This window comes from Nomascus leucogenys, chromosome X (assembly GCF_006542625.1).
Source record: "Nomascus leucogenys isolate Asia chromosome X, Asia_NLE_v1, whole genome shotgun sequence".
Classification (NCBI taxonomy): domain Eukaryota; kingdom Metazoa; phylum Chordata; class Mammalia; order Primates; family Hylobatidae; genus Nomascus; species Nomascus leucogenys.
In genome coordinates this window covers 26,285,682-26,309,365 of record NC_044406.1, presented here as the reverse complement: position 1 = coordinate 26,309,365, position 23,684 = coordinate 26,285,682, and the positions used below count along the sequence as shown (strand labels likewise).

The window sequence follows — 23,684 nt, the reverse complement described above, 5'->3', positions numbered from 1 at the left end:
CAACAGGTACAACAAAATGTACATCAGTATATATATATATATATGTTAAAAGTTCACAATATATTTTCCTACCACATGTATATAAGAAAAAAGCCTAGAATATACATAAAAATAAGAGACTCAAGGTTTTTAATGGTGGTTACTTCTGGTAGGGAATACATTTTGGAGGAACAGAGTAAGGAAGCAGAATTGTGATTTATCCATAGTGTTAGAACTTTCTTAAGCAGCAAGAATATTTGTGTAATTAATATATTTGAGTAAAACTAACAACAAAAATAGTAACTGTGCAATATTCTGATAGTCATTGCTAGTGGATGTAATGGAAGAAGCCTGAAATCCTAAAGTCTTAGCACAGCGAAAGTTTATTTTTCACGCACATAAAATCTGATGTGAGTTAACAGGGGGTCTTCGCTGTCAGAGGACCCAGGGATCCAGGCTACTTCCATCATGTGGCACCACATCTCATCAGGAGAGCTCCATGTTTGCTGCTGAATAGACCAGAAAGCATAGAACTGACATACTGACTCTCAAATGCCTTGGCCTGAAAATGACAAGCATAGCTTCTGTTTATATTTCAGTGGCCCTTTCTAACAACAGATGGACTGGGGAATATAGTCTCCCCATGTGCCCAGGAAGGACAGCAAAACAAGTGGATGGAAACTTGCCTCTCCCACAATCTATTACCTATTAGGTGCTCAATAAAAAGCAAATATGAAACTTTGTTTTGACAACAATCTCTATTCTTGAAAAAGTTTCTGAGAAGTCCAAAATTGCCTTGCAATTTGGGAAATTTTTCTAGCGTGTACTATGTGACAGTTGTTTTCAAATACAGGATCACACCAATTTTCTAAAGAGCCATGAAAATCTCAGCAAGGATGATCCTTTGTCTCTCATCACAAAATAGTACCTTTCTCTACTGACCTTTGCAATAATCTCAAAATATGGAGGATGTTATTCTTCCTTTTAGTGCGTGGTCTACATAATACCTTGGGAGTCTCTGCTACCACCTGATTAACACACCTAAACACTTGTGCAGTGTGTCTTTACACAAACTGAAAAGTAGGATTTTCCCCTGGGGCAGATAGAAACAAAAGTCAGGAGAATTATGGTGAATTATTTTATTCTTTTCTTATCAAAGCACTACCAAAGACACGTTGTCTACATCAATAGTAGGCTGAATAATTGCTCCACAAAGGTGCTTATACCCTTATCCTTGAAAAATGAATATGCTTTGTTATATGACCAAAGGCACCATGCAGAAGCATTAAGGTTATGTAACTGAACTTAAAATAAAAATATTACACTAGGTTATTCAGGAAAGTCCGATATCATGACATGAGAATTTACAGGCAGAGAACTTTCTCTGGCTGGAGGCAGAAGAGAGATGCAGTAGACGGGAAGTTAGAGAGATTACAAGTGTGAGAAGAATTCAACCTACAAGTGTTGACTCAAAATGTATGAGCCCACATTCAAGGACTGGAGAGAGGCCTGCCAGCTCCAGCTGATGGTCAGCTAGGAAATAGGACCTCAATCTTATTACCACAAATAACTGGATTCTGTCAACAACCTGAATGAGTTCAGAAGGAGAATCTTCTGAGTCTCATAAGAAGACTGCCAGCTGAAAGCCTGATTTGAGCCTTGTGAAAATATGAGTACAGAATCTAGCAGAACCATTCCATCCTTCACACGTACAGAAATGTAGACAATAAACCCTACAAAGGTAATAAATGTGTGCTGTTGTAAACCACTACATTTGTGGTAATGTGTTACCATAGAAAACTACTACAACTTTCTGGAAAGACTACAGAATTTGTAAGAATTCACTCTCTTCAGATGGTTGCTACACAGTTATTTCCTTGGTCTTTCCTCATTTAACACCTGGGAGGGAAGCTCTGGGTTTTGGCGCTTAGTTGAGCTCATTCATCAGTGTATAGATTCAGTAGCAACATTCAAAAAGTCACCAGATTAAAACCTCTTCTTTTTCTAATCTCACCTGCTTTCTAAAACCTCTTCTCTACTTCAGGATTATATCTCTGCTTCAGGATAAAGTATCAGTTGATTCTACCCCAAATCAGACTCTCCTCACCAGCAGATTTGAAAGCACTTTGAGTGTGGTGGAGGCACCCAGAGATGAAGAGGTGTCTAAGATTCACTATTTGAAGTGAACAATTACACAGAATGGGCTGTTGCTGTTAGGGGGAATCCAAGGTGAGGGGTGGGGCTTCTAGGGAGTTGGAAGCTTCTATGTCCAGCAGAAGGCAGGCAAATCTGGGCTGTCTATTCCTCTGGGAGCAAATGCAGGCTCCAGAGAAGGACACAGTAAAGCTGGCCAGCAGGTCAGTTCCAGTTTGGACAGGAGGCACAGTGGGAAGACCCAGAGGAAGGGCACGGTAGTGTGGGGAAGTGCTGGACTGAACCCATTTGAAGGGACCAGGGCAGAGTCAGCTCCGGAAGAATCAGGGCTAAAGGTGGGAGGACTGCAGGCCAATGAACCCCACAGACAGTCCCAGATTGTGTCTCATTCTCATTCCACCTTCCTTTTTAGAGCCGGCTTTTAGTGCTTTGGCCACAAGGTCTTTCTTTTCTTTGTCTGAGAGACATTGTGGAGTAGCAAGAAGCGAAATGAATTAATAGACCTAAGATCTGCCTCAGGCTGAGAGGACTGGAACAGTGTGGGCTGTAGAGGATTTCAGACCAGGAGGTCTCATCTCAGCCTTGTCACTTATATGTGAACTCGAAAATTCTATGAGCCTCAATTTCTTTGTGAAGTGGGCTTGAAGAAGTCATTTTGTTCTTTGGCTAGTGTATACCTTGTGAAGTCTGACTTTTACAGTGTAAGTTATTTGTGTAGGGCAGCTGGCACAGTGTTAGCGTGTACTGGGTTTTTGATAACTAACAGTTGTTTCTATTATATTTTAGATTGCTAACACTACCAACCTTCCCCTCTTGGAAATTTTTACTTTATTTTTCATCCTGGAGATGTTAAGAGAATATGCAGCCCTCTGAGACATGGAAAACCAAATCAATCAAAATGCTTCTTACCGAGAGGAAGTTACTTACTTGATAAGAATCTTTTTGAGGATATACATTTTTTATATTGTGTGTTGGGAGAATCTTCCCCAGCCAGATGCAGCTCAGCTAGATGTTCCTAGAAAATGTGTCAAGGACTCGGCCGGGCGCGGTGGCTCACGCTTGTAATCCCAGCACTTTGGGAGGCCGAGGCGGGCGGATCACGAGGTCAGGAGATCGAGACCACGGTGAAACCCCATCTCTACTAAAAATACAAAAAATTAGCCGGGCGTGGTGGCGGGCACCTGTAGTCCCAGCTACTCGGAGAGGCTGAAGCAGAATGGCGTGAACCCGGGAGGCGGAGCTTGCAGTGAGCCGAGATTGCGCCACTGCACTCCAGCCTGGGTGACAGAGCGAGACTCCGTCTCAAAAAAAAAAAAAAAAAAAAGTGTCAAGGACTTCCTCATTCACTCCCATCAAAACACCTATCCCTTGCTTTGAGTTTGCCAAATTACACTCAAGATAATCTAGTTTAAATACCCTACTAATGGAATGGACTCTGCCGTGATATGAATGTGTCTCCCAAAAAGGCAATCCAACAGTACTGTGAGGTAGGACCTGATGAGAAGTAATTAGGCTGTGAGAGATATGCCCTTATAAATGGATTAATACCTTTATCACAAGAGTGGGTTTGTTTCAAAAAGTGTTTGGTCCCCTTTTCTCTCGCTTTCCCTTTCTCACTGCCTCACTTTCTGCCATGGGATGGCCCAGCAAGACATCCCTCCCTTGATGCCACCAAACACCTTGATCTTGGACTTCCCAGCTTGCATTACTGTGAAAAAAATTCTTTTCCTTAAAAGTAATCCAGTCTCTGTCATTCCATTATAGCAACACAAAATAAAATAACACAGGCTCTGTCTTTCCCAGGCCAGAGCAAAGAGGGTCAGTAAAGTGGCTTCTGAGCATCCCATGTTAGGACAGTATTACCCTTATTTCTCAGAAACTTGCTGGAGATGATGTGCACAGAACACGTGGTTTGTAGTCTGTGATCAACTGCACTGGAGTTAGGAGAGCACAGGAAACCTTTCATTCCTGCCCCAGGTGAAGATTTCTTTCTGTTTTATCCATGAGCCTACGCAACTGCTGGAACTACCTGTCCATTCCAGAACTTAGTGTTTCAGCCCTGGACATGTCTTCAGAGAGGATGGCCACTGCTCACCACTCTCAGAGCCTCATCTGACCAACAAAGCACAGTGGCTCACACCTGTAATTCCAGCACTTAGGGAGGCTGAGGCAGGCAGATTGCTTGAGTCCAGGAGTTGGAGAACAGCCTGGGCCACAAGGCAAAACCCTATCTCTACTAAAAGTATAAAAAATTAACCAGGCACGATGGCGTGCACCTGTAGTCTCAGCTACTCAGGAGGCTGAGGTAGGAGAATCACCTGAGCCCAGGATGTTGCGGCTGCAGCGAGTTGTGATCCCACCACTGCACTTCAGCCTGGGTGACAAGAGTGAGGAAAAAAAAAAAACCTGCAACTGATTCACACTGAAAGACTTTCAATTTCCCAAACCTCCAATCCCATTTGCCTTAAGGCATTTACATTTGATGCTCTCATCTAGATAACCCTCTTCCTACATTCTCACTTTCTTTGACTTGTCCTTTAGGACTTAGTGGGTATCTCACCATATTCCTTATGTAATATCTACTCCTAGATTCTAAAACCCAATGAGCACAGGTAGATCTTCCTTATCCTGACATCCTAGCACAAGGCCTTCCAAAGAGCAGATGCTCAATTAATGTTTGAGGAACAAATGAGCCAATGGGCAAAAGGTCTAATTTATTACAACGTAATTAATTATATATTCTTGAATAATGTAAGCATATCCTGGCATATATCTTTTAATTTTACATAACAACAGAATAAAAGTCAATAGGGAATGTAATAATTAGCCATCTTTTACTATTTTCTCAATTTTTTTTTTTTTTGAGACGGAGTCTCGCTCTGTCGCCCAGGCTGGAATGCAGTGGTGCGATCTGGGCTCACTGCAAGCTCCGCCTCCTGGGTTTACACCATTCTCCTGCCTCAGCCTCCTGAGCAGCTGGGACTACAGGAGCCTGCCACCATGCCCGGCTAATTTTTTGTATTTTTAGTAGAGATGGGGTTTCACTGTGTTAGCTAAGATGGTCTTGATCTCCTGACCTCGTGATCCACCTGCCTCCCAAAGTGCAAGGATTACAGGTGTGAGCTACCACACTCGGCCCTCTTTGCTCTATTTCTTGATCCCATTTATTACACTCCTAAATTATTTCACATTGAATTAGGAAATGCCTAATTTACTACCATGCTATCGTGTTTCGATCACTAAATAAATGGAGAGTTTCCCAATTAGACTTACAAAGCAATAAATCGCTTACTCTTAATCTCACATACAGAAAAATTTGAGCAATGTCATTCATAAACTTAGATACTGAAGCTACTTTAACCACTTATTAAAGGAACAACATCTTCAAAAAATTCCAAGCCACCACATAGAACTTTAACACAAACATGTTATTCACTGTGTTGTCTCCAGTCCCACCCTGACCTCCCACAGCTCAGAATGTGGATTTCTTTTCAAACACAAAGTGAAGAATCTCCCTCAGACTTTACTGCAGTTGGGAGGAGTTGCTGGACTTAACCTTGGAACGTGCACCGGCCATGGCACTAATGCGAGCCTTGGCTGCAACTCTGGCTCTGGCTCTCTCTTCCTCATCTTGTAAAGCCTCTGTATACCAGGTTGAGAATTCACTGGGAGCTGTATTATTTACCTTGGCCAAAAACTCAAGAACTTTCATCTTGCTGGTTTCAGCATGGGCTCTTGGGCCCCATAGGAATTGATAGCGTGGAGGATCACTGTTGGGCACTTGCTGGTACTCCAGGTAATTTTCTTTCACCAAATCTTTGGTAAGGAGCTTCCTGGGCTCCCCAAACATGAAGTGCTCAATTCCGTCATATAACCCCATCATGTTAAACACTTTCCAGACTTCCTCCTCAGCGACACAATTGCCGTTTGTGAAGATAACACCCAGGACAGTCATCAGCAGGCCAGTCTTGGGCACGCCTGTTTCATCACTCAGCTTTGCATCACAGCCTAGATTTAGTTTGTTGACAAGGACATAGATGTGCTTATTAGGCTCCACTTCCTTCAGGTCAAGACCAAAGATCAGCTCCAGGTGCTCAGAAGCTCTCCTCAGGGTTACAGCGAACTGGCTCTTGGACATTTGGGTTACATTTCTCAGCATATCTGCCTTTGTAATGGGCTCTTTCATTTGGTATTTGTACAGCAAGTAATGCACCAACATAATTACTTTCTCACCTACAAGCCCTCTGGGAAAGCTATCAGTGGCTGCTAGATCTTGTGTGCATCTTGGCCTTTCTTCCATTTGGTCGTTGACTCCTTCGGGATTTCCTGTGTGTGAAGCAGCTGTAGCAGATGTGCTGGTGGATTGGGCTTCCCAAAGTCCGTGGGGATTGTTGGATGTCCCATCAAGTGAACTCTGGGAAACATCCTTCAAACAAGCAGAGGCGGAGGGGGGATATTCTTCCTCCTCTTCTAAAATGGTCAGAGCATCTATCAAATCTTCCAGCTCTCCTCGGGCCTGACGGCGTTTTTCCCTGGCACGGAGTTTACTCTTCTGACCTCGAGGCATGATGACTCTGTTTAGGTGCAGCAGCCAAAAGGGCAGGTGCAGGTCTCTCCGTGACCTGGAGAAGAGAAGATAAAATGGGGTGTGCCCATTCAGCAGACAGATACAACTTTAGCTTTATTGAAGGCCACCTCTTAAAGTTTTCTTGGTGCATTACTCAAGGAAAAACAAGGCCCCTATTCTTTGATTTGCCTGCCCCCTGAGTATTCTGTGAAATAACTAGGGTGTGTTTTAGGTTGCCACTTGCCAGATCTGCCTGGGGCTTACTGGGTGATGACAGCCAGGCCTGGCAGGTCCAGGCTTTGTGGAGGCCCCTTTGTTCTTGGGTAGGGACTCTTTTCTTAGTTCACATTCAGAACTGTCCTCTTGATTTCTGGCAGGTTCTGGGATCTCTCTACTCTACTGACCCCTCATTTCAGTCCCCTCATTTCCCTACTACCCTGGTAGAGAAACTGAAAGAGAAACTCATCTGACCACACCTGCCTGAGGATATCCAGGATGACTACAATAGAAAAGCTCTGAGGGACTGTCTATATTCTGGGATCCTTAGCATTCTCATTCTTCACTCAGGGTTTTCACTTTGGCTTCTGCTAGGCCCTGGGACTTCACCCTGTGATGGCCTGAGACCTGTCCCCTCAGAGCGAGGCCCTCACATCTCTGAGTTACAAAAGGAGAAAGTGAGAGAGACCTCAGCCTAACATATCTACCCCACAGTCCCTCAGGGTTGACAGCATAGATGGGACTCTGTGCTGTCCCCTTTTGATCTGGGGTGGATGGCTCCCTCAGAATTCAGGATTCTTTTTACTCTCCTTAGGGCTTGGGACTCCTCCTCTGCTGACCAGAGGCTGACACTCTGGTCCAACGCCCTCCCCTCCCTGAGTTCTCACCAGAATTCAGAGGGTGCTTCATCAGGCCCTGTCCTGGACCTGTCATGAATCCATGGGGCCCATCTTTTGGAGTGGAAGTCCCCCTCAAACTTCACTCAAGATCCTTGTATTCCCTTTTGGTAAGGCCTCAAAATAGCTCTTCTGACAACCTAAACCTCTTCACTTCTTTGAGAAAGCAGTAATGGAATTCAGAAGGTGTCACAATAGCCACTCCAACCTGGGGCCTCCCTGGGCTGACAGCAGGGGCAGACTCTGTTATGAACCCCTCTCTTTTGTGGTGGGTGGTTCCTTCTGACCTCACTCAGTTTCCTCACCTTTACTTCTGTTAGGGCCTGGGACTCTTATCTGCTGGCCTGAGGCTGTAACCTTGGTCCAATACTGTCTTCTCCTTGAATTTCCAAAGAGGGAATTCAGAGGGTGCTATATAAGAGGTTTTTTTTTGCCCAAGGTTGGCTACCACTAACAGCCAGGGCATGGCTATTACCCTTACACCTCACAAAGGGTCTTTATCTTACCTCCTAGCAGGGCCTGGAACTCCTCCCTCTGCTGATTTAACACCTCCCTCTGGCACCAGTTTTTTAACTTCCCTAAAACTCCAGAGATGGAACTCAGAGACTGTTATATCTGGCCACTCCATTCATGGGCTTCTCAGGCCTAAAAACAGGAGCCTGGATGCTGTGGGGCCCTTCTGATCTGGTGTGGATAGTTGCCTCAAATATTAGGGTCTTCACCATCACTGTTGGAAGGTCTGGAATCCTGCTTTCTACTGGTCTGATGCCAAAGCGTGGTTCAATGCTGTCACCTCCCAGGATCCTGGGAATTCAAAGGGCACTACATCAGAGGATCCCTGTCCAGGGCCTCCCAGAGCTTACACAGGGCTGGGATTCTGTTGGCCCTTCTCTCTTCTGGTGTAACGAGTGTCCTCAGATCTCACTTAAGGTCTTTAACTTAACTCCTGACAGGACCTGGAAATCTCTGGAACTCATCTTTTCTGCTGATTTGAGGCTACCCTGCTCAGACTAATGCCTTCATTCTTCTGAGAAGTTAGAGTCAGAAGTTGGGGAAGCCAATTCTAGCCACCCCCATATGGGACCTAGTGCTGAGGGCAGGGGTGCAGCTCTTAGAAGTAAGGGGGTGGCTTGTGTTTTGTGGGAGTGGGGAATTCTGACAGAAGTTGCATAGAGGTCTTTCATTGACTCTGGGGGGCCTGGACGACTCCTCCTCCTGATCTGAGTCATTCAGCTTTAAAACAAAGCCTTCGTCCCCAACCACTTCACCCCACAGTCCCATATCCCTGGACTACAGAGGGTGAAGTGAGGAGGCTTCTGGGCCTAACATCAAGGCATTGGCTTAGAAATGTTAACAGCAGGGGTGGTCTCTGTGCTGAGCAGTCTGTTATGGAGTGGGTGACTCTTTCAAAACTTCCTCAGGGTCTTCATTTTTATTCCTTTTAGAGACTGGGACTCCTCCCTCTGTGGATCTAAGAACGACACCCGGTCCAATGCCCCTACCTCACAGTGAGAAGTGATGTAAATTTTACTACAGATCATGTGATAACTTTGCAAATGGCTAGTGCAGAATCCCCCTTTATAAAAATTTTCAGTTGATTCGAATCAAGTCAGGATTATAACAGTAATAAAGACAGAGATTTGGACTCCACCTATACTTGTTACCTGCAGTCAATTCAATAAGGAACTGCAGCATCTACAATGGTTCTCCATCTACTCTGGAAATACTTGCCTTGAAAACCAGCACCCTACTACAGGGTTTGGTGGCAACAAAGGCCACCAGACACAGCAACAAAAAATTATCCCTCCGTTCTGCAAAGAAGTCAGTGATATTAGGAAGTATTCGGAGTTGGGGATAACATCTGGATCCTTTTTTAAAGACGTATGCACGCTCAGCCTTTTAGTTACAGTCAGTGAGGTAGTTAGTCTCAGGAAATCCCTCCTCCAACTCCCCCCTCCTTGAATCTACACTATGCCACTACTCATTGGTACTACTTGCCCTGTTTTAACTGTCATTAATCAGCAATCACGTCTATTTGCACAGCTTCAACCTCAGTGGTAGGAGGGCCACATACTCAAGGGGGGCCACATATACAAGGGCCACATACATTCTTTCTTTTAGGCATCAAGACAGCTCTCAACCCTGCTACACTGGAAAGGGTGCACTGAATGACCACAGTAGTGAAGAGACGTAGCTCTCCCAGAATCAATTAATATCGTAACTGGGTGATGCAGGGGAGCAAGCCACACTCTGCCTGAGAAGTGGGAAGGGAAGACTCTAGCAGATCATGCCTCTGGACAGCTCAGCCCACAACTTCATGCTGGTAATTATGATTCAGAGATTGCCAAGGCTATTCAGAAAAGTTGTCCAAGACACCACCAGTTTCCTCATCTTTACTCCTTCTTGTCCCATTGCTACTCCATGCTGAACTCTGGATACAGATCCCAGACTACCCCGTGCCCTGAGTTCTCTGGACTTTGTTTAGCTTATGCTCTCTCTCGTGGATTCTGGAAATTGTTCTAGTGCCCAGTTTTCCTGATGTCCTTCACTAATTGAGGTTTTCTTGTTAAGGCACATTTCCTGGAACCTTGTCATTCCGAGTAAATCCTTTCTTCTCAAAGTAAAGAGAAATGTGTTATTGAAATATCAAAATTCTAAGGCATATTGTGCAGCAATATGTAAACAGTTATCAATGTATATTTAAAACTCACAGTAACCAGGCACAGTGGCTCCCAACTGTACTCCTAGCTACTTGAAAGGCTGAGGTGGGAGGATTGCTTGAGCTCAGGAGTTCTAGGCTGTACTGAGTTATGATCACATCACTGCACTCCAGTCTGGGCAACAGAGTGAGGCACCGTCTCTAAAAAAAAAATAAATAAGTAAATAAAAATTAAGAAGAAAAAGGAGCAAACAAAAACAAAAAAACCCTCACAGTGTATTTTTGTTGCACATGTATATAAGAAAAAGCCTATAATACATTTAAAAATACTACATGCAGGATTTAAAAAATGTGGTTACATATGAGGAGGTATTGAATTTTGGAGGGACATAGTAAGGAAGTGAAATTTTGATTTATCTGTATTAGAATTTTTGGCAACAAGAATACATGCACTATTTTCTTGGTAATTAAAATATTTAAATAATAATAACAATGGAATTAGTAGTTGTGTATTGTACAGATAAAATATGTATGAGATGTAATGGCAAAAGGCTGAAATCTGAATGGCTTAACACACTAAAAGTTTATCTCTTATGCAAATAAATTTTGACATTAATTAATAGGGAATTTTTGCTGTCAGGTGTCCCAGGGATCCATGCTGCTTCTATACTGTGGCTCCATATCTCAGCATGGAAGAGAAAGCATGGAGGTGGCAGACTGGCTCTCAGACACTTTGATCTGAAAGGGAAAAGCATGCTACTGTTCATATTTCAGTGTCAAGGGGGGTAGTCACATGACCTTTCCAAACTACAAGTGGACTGGCAATGTAGTCTCCATATGAACCAAGGATGGAAAGCAAGACACAAAGTGGATGAGCACTTGCAGTCTGTCCAATTAACTATTACAACAGTAAAAGCTCAATGAAAGCTACTACTATAAATTTGTTATGACAACATCCTTCTTAAGTCTTGGAGGAGTTTCTGAGAATATCAAATATCTTTGCTAAACAACAACATTTCCTAGTGTCTATATATGACAGGTAATTTCAAATCCAGAATCACACTAATTTTCAAAACGATCCTGTAAATCTCAGCAAGGAGGGTTCACCCCGCTGCACTCAATAACACCTTTCTGCACTGACCTTTTCAATGACCTCTATAATCTCAAGAGACTGAAAAATTTCTTCCTTCTTTTGATGTATTGTTAAAAACATAACTTGTGAGCCCTGCTACCCACCACCTGATGAACATGTACACCTGAGCACATGTACAGGTGCCCTTAGGCGCAATGAAAAACCAGGATTTTCCCTTGGGGCAGATATAGACAAGAATCAGGAGAATGATAGCGAATTATGGTTTTTCTTTTCTTATCAAAGCTGGCATGTCTGCCAGAGAGACATATTCTACCTCTGTGGTAGACTGAATAATTGCTCCACGAAGATTCACATATCCTCATTCCTGAAACCCATGAATATGTTATGTTACATGGCCAAAGGCACTTTGCAAATATAATTAAAATTATGAAACCGACATGAAAATAGGGAGATTACACTGGATTGCCTACATGGGCCAAATCTAATTATATGAGCCCTTAACAAGCAGAGAAGTTTCTCCATCTGGAGGCAGAAGAGATATGCAGCAGAGAGAGAAGTTAGAGAAATTCCAAGCATGAGACAGGTTCAATGTCCCAAGTCTGACTCAAAAGTAGAGGCCCACATGCAAAGACCAGAGACAGGCCTGGAGAAAATATAGCAGCTCCAACTGATAGCCTGAAAGGAGACTTACTCCTCACTCTTCTTACAACCACAAAGAACTGGGTTCCTCATATGACGACCTGAATAAGCCTGAAATGGGATTCTTCACAGTGTGTGCCAATAAGAAGCCAGGCTTTGACAGCTTGATTTGGGCCTATGTAACCCTGAGCAAAGAAACCAGCAGAACCAACCCATACTTCTCACCTACAGAAGGGTGATATAATCCATATGTTATTTTAAGTGTCTTACTGCATGGCATTTGTTATGTCAGCATAGAAATCTACTATATGCTCCCAGTACACCAGGATTTTTAGGAATCCAATTTCTGGACATGGACAGTTATTTCCTAGGTCCTTCCTTATCCACCACTTGAGACAGAGGCTTTGATATTTTTACCATTCAGTTAAGCTCACTTACTAGTGTATGGATTCAGTGCTAGTCTCAAATAAGTCACCAGATTACATTCTCCTCTCTTTCTAACTTCATCTGCTTTCTACACCTCCTCTCTAACTTCAGACTTATCTTTCAAGGTTAGATTCTGTTCCAAGTCTGGCCTGACTCACAGGCAGACTTGGAAAAAACCTTGAGTGTGGTGGAATTACCCAGAGCAGATGAGCAGGTATGTAGTGTTCACTGCCAAAGTAAACAATTACATGGAAGGGGCTGTTATCAGAGAAGTTCCAAGTGAGCGATGTGACAAAACAGAGGACATCTGCAGGGAGTTGGAATGCTCTAAGTCAGGAGAAAGGAAGGAAAGTTATTCTGGGCTTCCTTTCTCATAGGGAGCAGGGTGCAGCCTTCATGGAAGGAAGCAGGGAAGAGCTGGACAGTAGGTAAGGATCCAGATTTGGGCAGAAGGACTCACAGGGGCTGACTCAAGGAAAGAACAGTGTAATTTGGGAAGTGCTGGGTCTGGTCCCATGTGCCAGCACCTGGGCAAAATCAGCTCCCAAAGAACCCTGGAGCTAGGGGTGGATGGACCCTATGAAAATGAGGCCCAAGGGCAGTCCCCAAATGGAGTTCAATTCTCATTTTCTCCATTATTTATTACATCTGGATTTGGTACACTGGCCCCAGGTTCCTTCTTTTTATTGCCTAGAGACACGGTGCAGTAGTGAGAAGAGAAATGAATTAAAAGACAGACATCTGCTTCATGCAGGAAGGAGTGGAACAGTGTGGGTTCTAAACAAATTCAGACTATGGTTCTAATTTTGACACTTATGAACCATGTGAAGTCAGGAAAATTGCAAAGCTCTATGAGGCTCAGGCTTTTTGTGAAGTGACCTTGATAAGCCTTGCCTTGTAGGATTTCTGGGTTGTATGTAATGTATGAAAACTCTGGGCACAGTGCCTATTATTTATTGCATATTTAATAACTAGCGTTTTTCACTATTATTAGTTTGACCCCAGGCCCTCACAAATATCAATAAATGTATGACTTATTATCACTTATAATCTTGGATTCTTAAGCTACTTTAACCTTCTATTAAAAGGAACAACGTTTAAATATCCAAGTTACCCAGAACACGTTATGTACTGTGTTATAACGAGAAACAGCCAACCCTCCACTAGTGAAACACTGACTGTCCTCTTCAAAAACACAGTAAAGCATTTTCCTCAGCCTTCACTTGGAGGAGGAAAGGCTGCTGGACATGGCCTTGGAATGCGCACTGGCCATGGCGGCAGTACGGGCCCTGGCTGCAATTCTGGTTTGGGATCTCTCTTCCGCATCTTTCAAAGCCTCTTCATAATGGGATGGGAAGGCACTGGGGACTGTACCATGGATCTTGGCCAAAAACTCTAGGACTTTCATCTTGCTGGTTTCAGCATAGGCTCATGGATGCCACAGGAATTCATAGCTTGGAGTACTGCTGTTGGGCACTTCCCGATACTCCAGGTACTGCTCTTGCACTAAATCTTTGGTGAGGAGGTTCCTGGGCTCTCCACAGATGACATGCTCCTGTCCCTCGTATACCCCCATCATATTTAGCATCTTCCAGACTTCCTCCTAAGGGGCACAACTCCCCTGCCTGAAGATCGCACTCAGGACGGTCATCAGCAGGCCAGTTTTAGGCAAACTTCTGTTAGGATTCATTCTTGTGTCATGGCCTAATTCTAGTTTGTTGACAAGGACATAGATGCTTTTGTTGGGATCCACTTCTTTCACCTCAAGGCCAAAGACCAACTCCACGTGATCAGAAGCTCTCCTTAGGATCTCAGGGAAGTGGCTCTTGTACGTCTGGATTACATTTTTCAGCATATCTGCCTTTGTAACGGGCTCTTGCATTTGATACTTGTACAGCAGGTAATGCATCAACATAGCAATCTTCTTATCTATAGGGCCTCTGGGCCACTGCCCAGTGGTTGCCTGGGCCTGTGAGGCATTTGACCTTTCCTCAACTTGGCTGTCGATGCCTTCATTAGATGCTGTGCATGAAACAGCTGCAGCAGTGGTGATGGCTAGAGCTATCCCAGGCTCTTGCTCATTGCTGGGTGTTTCGACAGCAGATGACCTCTCAGGACTATCTTTGAAATGAGGAGATGAAGTGAGAGACTCTCCTTCCTCTGCTACAGTGACTTGAGCACTTTCCACATCCTTGGGCTCTTCTCGAGCTTGGCGGCATTTCTCACGGGCACGGGGCTTACTTTTCTGACCCTGAGGCATGATGACTCTGCTCAGAGACTAGTAGTGTGAGACAGATGGCAGGTGATGAAGTTACTTCAAGGAAAGATGGTGTGATCCTCCAGCAGGAAGACATCACCTTGATTTTATGGAAGTTGCTTCTGTAGGTTTCTTTGAGAACACTGTTCAAGGATCCTGAGGCTACTCTTCTCTGAAGGGCCTTTCCCCTGAGGAATCAGTGGAAGTAACTAGACTGTACCTTTGCTGAAGCCTGCCAGTCTTACTTGCATCTTACTGGGACTGATACAGTGACTGGCAGGTCCAGACTATATGGAGCTTCCTTTTTTTCTGGGGTAGATGATGTTTCTTTCAATTCACATTCAGGGCCATCACCTTGACTTCTGGCAGGACCTGTTATCTCACTGCTTAACTGTTTTGATGCTGACTCCCTCATTCCAAAGCGCTCATATCCTTGACTCCCCAGACGAGGAATTGAGGGGGAATCTCATGTGACCACATTTGCAGGGGGACATTGTGGAATGGCAGCAATGCAGAGATCGGTGAGACCCTCTTTATCTTGAGGTAGTTTTCGGTCCTCACTCAGTCTTTACTTTTGCTTCTTGGAGGGTCTGATTGCCCTCCTTTTGCTTACCCGAAACCTATCCCCTCCAAGAAAGGCCTTCACATTCCTGACATTCCTGATAAAGATATTAGGGAGGCCTCAGATGTATCTTCCCCAGGGACCCCTATCAGGAATGACAGCACTCTTAGGGCTCTATGAATCCTCTTTTTCTTCTAGAAATTCAGGTTCCTCCTAATGACTCCTCACCTTGACAGCCTCATACCTTCCCCTCTGAGGACTTGAGGCCTATACCAATCAGAGAAAGGCCCTCTTCCACCTGACATCCCAGAGTATGCAGTTGGAGGGAGGGGGTGGGGTGCGTTCAGAATGACAAATCTGCCCAGGGCTTCCCAAGGCTGACCACAGAGGCCGTGCCTAGCCCCACTGGTCCTCACTTTGACTTCCATAAGGACCTGAGTCACCTTCCTCTAATGACCTGCCACTGACTGCCCTGTCAAATCTATGTCCTCATCACCCTGTGACCACTGAGGATAAATTGAGGGATACATTAGCCTGAGAGTCATGCTGAAAGGCTACCAAGGCTCATAGTAGTGATACTCTGTTGGGTCCCCTTTGTTCTGGGGAAGAAAGTCCCTTCAGTCTTTGCTCCGGGTTCTAAACTAAACTCCTGGTTACCCCCAAAGACTCCTCCCACTGCTGACCTGAATGCGCTAGCCTTAGTTTGTACCCTTCCCCGTGACCACTGCCAGAATATGAAGCGAGGGGTCACCTGGGCCTTACAACCACGCCAGGGACCTCCCAGAACTTACAGGAAGGGCAGGATTCTGTAAGGCCGCCATCTTTATGGGAAGCTAGTTTCCACACAGGGGCATTTCATTAACATGTGGCAGAGCATAGTGTGTCCAGAATTGGTGGGTTCTTGGTCTCACTGACTTCAAGAATGAAGCCGCAGACCCTCGCGGTAAGTGCTACAGTTCTTAAAGGTGGTGTGTCTGGAGTTTGTTCCTTCTGATGTTCGGATGTGTTCAGAGTTTCTTCCTTCTGGTGGGTTCGTGGTCTCACTGGCTCAGCAGTGAAGCTGCAGACCTTCCCGGTGAGTGTTACAGCTCATAAAGGCAGTGTGAACACAAAGAGGGAGCAGCAGCAAGATTTACTGCAAAGAGCGAAAGAACAAAGCTTCCACAGTGTGGAAGGGGACCCCAGCAGGTTGCTACTGCTGGCTCGGGCAGCCTGCTTTTATTCTGTTATCTGGCCCCACCCACATCCTGCTGATTGGTCCATTTTACAGAGCCCAGTGGTCTGTTTTGAGAGGGCGCTGATTGGTGCGTTTACAATCCCTGAGCAAGACACAAAGCTTCTCCACGTCCCCACTAGATTAGCTAGATACAGAGTGTGGACACAAAGGTTCTCGAAGTCCCCACCAGAGTAGCTGGATACAGAGTGTCGATTGGTGCATTCACGAACCCTGAGCTAGACACAGGGTGCTGATTGGTGTGTTTACAAACCTTGAGCTAGATAGAGTGCCAATTGGTGTATTTACAATCCCCTAGCCTGACGTAAAGGTTCTCCAAGTCCCCACCAGAGTAGCTAGATACAGAGTGTCAATTGGTGCATTCACAAACCCTGAGCTAGACACAGGGTGCTGATTGGTGTGTTTACAAACTTTGAGCTAGATAGAGTGCCAATTGGTGTATTTACAATCCCCTAGCTAGACATAAAGGTTCTCCAAGTCCCCACCAATCAGGAGCCCAGCTGGCTTCACCCAGTGGATCCCAAACCGGGGCGCAGGCGGAGCTGCTTGACAGTCCTGCGCCATGCGCCTGCACTCCTCAGCCCTTGGGTGGTCGATGGGAGCGGGCGCCCTAGAGCAGGGGGCGGTGCTAGTAGGGGAAGCTCTGCCGCACCGGAGCCCACGGGGGGTGAGGGGGGGAGGCTCAAGAACGGCGGGCTGCAGGTCCTGAGCCCTGCCCCACTGGAAGGCAGCTAAGGCCCGGCGAGAAATTGAGCACAGCAGCTGCTGGCCCAGGTGCTAAGCCCCTCACTGCCCAGGCCAGCGGGGCCTGCTGGCCGCTCTGAATGTGGGGCCTGCCAAGCCCACGCGCTGGGAACTAGTGCTGGCCCGCAAGTGCCACGTGCAGCCCCGGTTCCCACCCGCACCTCTCCCTCCACACCTCCCCGCAAGCTGAGAGAGCCGGCTCCACCCTTGGCTAGCCCAGAAAGGGGCTCCCAAAGTGCAGCGGGGTGCTGAAGGGCTCCTCAAGTGCCACCAAAGTGGGAGCCCAGGCAGAGGAGGTGCCAAGAGCGAGCGAGGGCTGTGAGGGCTGCCAGCATGCTGTCACCTCTCAATAGGACTCCTTCCCCTGCTGCCCGAGGCAGACACTGTGGTCCAATACCCTCACCTCCTTGAGAGGTTAAAGGTGGAAATTCCAGCTACCCCTACATAGGATCAGCCAGGCCTGAGAGCAGAGGCTGGGCTCTGTGGGGACCGGTCTGCTATGGCAGAAAGGGAGTTTTATGGAACTCACCCTTTATTGACTCCTGGAGGGTTCTAAAACCCTAATCTCAGGTGGCTTGATGCCAACACCTTAGTCCAATGCTATCGCTTCCCTGACTCTCCAGAAGAATAATGCAGAGTGCGATACCTAAGAGGATCCCTGACCGGGGCTTTTTCGGCTTAAGGCCGAGGCCGGACGGCATGGCGTTCTTTCTTTTGCAGTAGGGGTTCCCCTCAAACGTTATTCAGTGTCTTTGCTTTACCTCCTGGCAGGGCCTGGATGCCTTCCTCTGCTGACCAGATACCAACCGCCTCACTGCAAGGCCTCACCTCCCACGGACAGCAGAAGCGGAAGTGTGCGTGACATCCGGGCATCCTGCCCACGGACCTAAGGGCTGCCAGCAAGGGCGGCGTGGCATGACTTTCTGTAGCGCCCCCTTTGTTATGGAGTAGTAGTAATATTAAGTCCTCCTCTCGGAAGTAGATCCATGTTTTCCCTCCTAATTCATTGATTAAAGGCTCCTTAGGGAAATAATAACCCTTTATTGACTCCTGGAGGGTTCTAAGACCCCAATCTCTGGTGGCTTGATGCCAACACCTTAGCCCAATGCTATCACTTCCCTGACTCTCCAGAGGAATAATGCAGAGTGCGATACCTAAGAGGATCCCCGCCCAAGGCTTTTGCGGCTTAAGGCCGAGGCCGGACGGCATGGCGTTCTTTCTTTTGTGGTAGTGGGTCCCCTCAAATGCTATTTAATGCCTTACCTCCTGGCGGGGCCTGGATGCCTTTCTCTGCTGACCAGATACCAATCGCCTCACTGCAAGGCCTCACCTTCCACGGACAGCAGAAGCGGAAGTGTACGTGACATCCGGGCATCCTGGCCACGGCCCGAAGGGCTGCCAGCAAGGGCGGCGTGGCGTGACTTTCTGTGGCGCCCTGTTTGTTATGGAGTAGTAGTAAAGTTCTCTCGGAAGTAGATCTATATTTTGGCTCCTTGTTCATTGATTACAGGCTCCTTAGAGAAATAATCACCGAACAATAAGCTCTGGACAGTTTCGCAACATAAACCGTTACGGATAATGGGTTTGCGTTCCAGGGTTGAGGGGAGAAGAGAGGCTGCAGCACAAAGGTAGGGTGCCCAAGACAGATTCTGAGATGTCGAAGCAAGTGCATTATGACTATGGGGTCTCTTCACTGGCGAAATGTAGACATTGGGAACTTTCTGTTCTAAAAGATCTACTTTTTATAGAGAAGCCACAGATGTACACAATTTTGTGAGACCCAGATCTCTTGACTTTATCTAACATTGCATTGTATTGTGCAGTGAAATTCATTTTAATTATGATCTCATTTGTTCCACCAAATATATTATATGCATGTTCTATTACTACTGCTTTGTGAGGCAAGGCTTTTGATTTTGCTACAGTGATTTATATACCACTTTTCAGAAGTCATTTATTCATTTGGATCGGGTGTGGTCTTTTCCTTTGGATTTTCTAAAATGATGATCACATTTTCACCAAATAATTTCTATTTCTATTAAATATTTCCAAGTTACATTTGTTTTTATAGTCTTATCCTCTTGCCATGTATTCAGCATACATTTATGTCTGGTTCCTTGCTTTAATGAGAATGCGTCCAACGTTTAGCATTTCACATTTAAGTTTGTTTGCCATAGGTTTTAGGAAATGAAAATTATCTTCTGATGTTAGTTTGTGGAATATTATCAAGCATTTGTGTTGAATTTTTTTTTGAAAAATTTTTCTGTACCTCAGTACATGATCGAATGCCCATTTAAAAAAATCTAACGGCCGAGCGCAGCTACTCGGGAGGCTGACACATTACAATTGCTGGAGCCCAAGAGATCGACACCAGTCGGCAACATAGTGGGAGTCGGTCGCTATAAAAAATTAAAAAAAAAAATTAGATGGACACGGTGGCATGCACCTGTAGTCCCAGCCACTCTGGAGGCTGAGGCCCAAGGATCTTTTGAGTCCAAGCAGGTCGAGGTTGCTCCAGTCTGGGCGCCAGAGCAAGACCTATCTCAAATCATCATCATCATCATCATCATCATCTAATCTGTTAGTGTGAGAATATTTTAGGCAATTTTTTTCTAATGTTGTATTATCTTTACATTTCATGGATACAGACTTTTTTTCCATTGAATTAACTGCAATATTGGACCTGCTATGTGTTTATTGAGGATCTTCGCCTCTGTGTGGGTGAACTTGGCTCAGTTGTTCCCCTCCCCGCACCCAGGGTATCATCAGCTGTTTTGTTTGTTTGTTTGTTTGTTTTTTGTTTTTTTAATCAAAGAAAGCTAGCCTGGGAAAATGAGTTGAACATCATAAGATGGTGGTTATTTTTGTGTTTACATAAGATGGTCAGTTTTTCACTGCTTATTTGGTAGAACTGGTCCCAAAATGCCTGGTCCCAAAACATTTGAGGGTGGCTGGAGCTTTGATCAGCTTCATTTTGCGTTTTGCAGTTACAGATTTTTATTTCTATTTGGATTAATTGGGCCATTCATATTTTCCTAAATAATGGTCTGTTTTCGTTTGGGGCTTCAAATTTAATGATTATATATATTTTTTTTATTGTAGAAATTCTCAAATATATTCTACTGTAGAGAGAATATACCTGGAACTCAGAATCAACGCATGGCCAACCTGGCTTCGTCTATACTCACACATAACACCATGTCTGCCAGTGGAATAATGTGAAACAAATCCTAGACATCACATCATTTCATCTTTAAATATTTCAGTATGTGTTTTTAAAGACAGAAATATCAACCAATAACACTACCCCACCTTATAAAATTAACTCCTTCATGTAATTAACTGTCCAGTTATTTTCACATTTACCCACTGACATCATTTAAGTGTGTTTTTTCTTGAACCTGGGTCCAAATAAATCTAATCATTATCATTGCACTTTATGACCATTAATTTATACATTCTTCCCCCCAACACACATACATTACTTCTTTATCCCTGCAATCTTTGTTTTTACAAAAAAACAGATCTTATGCTCTGTTCAGTTTCACATGGTCTGGATTTTGCTTTGTGCAATGTTAATGTCATTCTTTTCTGTATTTCTTTCAATTGGTAGAGGTTTTATCATATTAAAATTTAATTTTTATTCTCTCTCTTGTTTTATTTGGAAAGATCACTTTACAGGTGATGTGAACTTTCATTACGAGGAAGTAACTTCCATTATGAGGGAGACGGAATATTTGTCTCCCTTTTTGTTGATGTTGGCAGTCTTTGAAAATTAGTATATTTATCCATTAATTAATTAGGGGTTGCAAAATGTTAATTTTTCTAATTCTGCCATTCCTTCTGATTTCATTAGATGAAATATATCTTTATGTAGAAATCATCCCTTGTCTATCATTTGTTAATGATATTTACAGTGTTCTCTTATGGTATTCAAGTTCCTTCTGCACCTATATTTTGAACAATATTTTAAAACTACTATCACTTAGTTTTCTTTTGTAATTGAAGATGCCTATAAAATTGTCTCCTATATAAATCTTTTAAAAGAATAGGCTTTTGTTAGTTGGCTCCACTGTCTTAATTAATCATTCCTGCATTTATCTTAGTTATTTCCTATGTTTTATTTCTTTGGGTTAAATATGGTTTTATTTCTCTCGCTTCTTGAAGTTTTGCATGTTTAAAATATTTCTGTTTTTTTCTAATCAATTTATTTAAGGCTGTAAATATTCCTTTGTGTACCATCTGATTTGTTTCCCACAACTAATGCTATAGAGTTTTATGTGCAGTGCTTGATTATTTTACAAGCTGAATGTATCTCTGTATTCCTTATGCTCTTAGAATTTTTTGAATATGTGTGTGCAAATGCTAGTGAGTGCAAAAATTATTTTGGGGAAGGATGTGAAGAAGAGAGACATAGTTATTTAGAGGAGGTTTCAGTCTCCCAGGGATGTTTTGTTTTGGTTACATATAATATAAAAGACTTGAACACATTTTACTGCTAGTGACTCAGTTAAGGCTTTCCTATGAATGAAATGGTCTCACAGTAGAAAAATTAATCAATATAATTAGCCAAGTATAACTGTTAAAAATTATCCAGGAAAACAGAAATTACTTTAAATACATAGGTCAGGTTGAATATGATGCACAAAATTTGTTTCTCAAGTGATGGAGAAGCCAAACAGGGGAGAGGCGGGCAAGCCAATATTTGGCAGCTTAAGAAATTTTCTTCAGTCTCTAGGATAGAAACAAATAAAGGAGATAATGTTAATGGAGCCTTGGAGTTGGGGTCAATAGGATCTGGAACTAAGGTGGATAAGTATGATGAGGGTGAGAGCCATGGAGAAGATGTAAACCTTGAAAGCAGTTGAAGGCACCTGATGCAGAGAGAGAAAATAAAAAATAAACTCTAGCTGCTTCTGTCCTCCTGTACTGTACTAACCTCCTGCTGGTGCCTTCTGTTGCCTGAACCATGATGGCAGCCAAATGTTTGAGAACATAGGAATTGCAGCCTACAATCATCTCCTGAACACTGGAGAACAGAGCAAGGAAAGAGAGAGAAATGGATCTGAGGCCAATCAGGTCAAGGACTGGCATATTGCCTTGACATATTGTGAGAAAAATCATATCTAAATTGATACAGAAAAGTATTTTGTAAAAATCAGCATTAATTCATAAGAGATGTTATCAAAGTAGATAAAGGATATCTACCAAAATCTATAGCAAATATTCTACTTAGTAGAAAAACATTGGCTACTGGAAAATAGATAAGAATAGCTGCTATCGCTATTTTTATTCCACATTATAATAGGGGTTCCTGCCAATGCAGTAATGGGAAACAGATGAAATAAAAGGATTGGAAAATAAGATGATTTAGATGTCAGTTCTTAAATTATCTTTAATCAAAATCCCAGAAGGATTTTTGTAGAAGTTAATACACTGACTGTAAAATTAATATGGACATGTAATTGACCAAGAATAGCCAAAACGACTTTGCAAAACAAGAGCAAAATAAGAGGACTAATACTACCCAATCCCAAGACTTATTATAAAATTAAAGTAATCATGACAGTGTGGCATTTTTGTAAAGACAGGCAAATAGATCAGCGAAACAGAATAGAAATACCAGCAATAGACTTCAGCATATATAAGCAGCTGATTGACAGCCACGGTGCAAAGGCAATTCAGTGAAGAAGGGATAATCCTTTCAACATAGGATGATGGAACAGTTGGAAATACACACATACACAACACAACACAAAACAAAGCAAACAAAACAAAAACTTTCAATCCACTCCTTTCACCATATAGAAAATTAACTAAAAATAGACCACCAACTTAAATGTAAAATCCAGAACTATAAAACTACTAGGAAGGAAACATAAGATAAAACCTTTGTGATCTTTGGCTGGGCAAATATTTCTTAGGCACAACTCCAAAAATACAATCCATAAAATAACAAATTGATTAATTTGACTTTACCAAAATTGAAAACATATTTTCTTCAAAAGGCACTGCTAAGAGAATGAAAAGACAATCTATAGAATGGGATAAAATTTTGGTAAAGCATATATGTGAGAAAGGAGTTGTAATCCAGCACTTAAAATAATTCTCAAAACTCAGTAAGAAAATAAACAACCCAATATAAATGGGCAAAAGGCTTGAACAGACAGTTCAAGAAAGGACAGTTATAAATGTCAAAGAAGCACATAAAATGCTCAACATCATTAGGCATTAGTGAAATAAAAATTAAAACCCCAGTAAGATACTATTACACACCTATTAGAATATGCACAATTAAAATGACTGACTGTACTAAGTATTGCCAAAGACGTGAAGGAACTCTCACACCTTGCTGGTGGGAACGTAGATTGGACATCCACTTTGGAAAACAGTTTGGCAGTTACTCAAGAATTTAGACATACACATGCAATATGACCTAATTATTATACTCCCAGGAAATAAGGGCATATGTCTGTG

General features: G+C 43.6%; 1 protein-coding gene across 1 annotated transcript; it reads right to left on the bottom strand.

The window, feature by feature from the left end:
* Positions 1–4,996: 4,996 nt before the first annotated feature.
* Positions 4,997–18,511, bottom strand: LOC100602161 (melanoma-associated antigen B10). Its single transcript, XM_003261168.2, has 3 exons — positions 18,471–18,511; positions 10,305–10,453; positions 4,997–6,755 (listed from the first exon to the last, which is right to left on the bottom strand). The coding sequence occupies exon 3, from the start codon at positions 6,698–6,700 to the stop codon at positions 5,657–5,659; it is 1,044 nt and encodes a 347-aa protein (XP_003261216.2). The 5' UTR covers positions 6,701–6,755; positions 10,305–10,453; positions 18,471–18,511; the 3' UTR covers positions 4,997–5,656.
* Between the last annotated feature and the right edge of the window lie 5,173 nt (positions 18,512–23,684).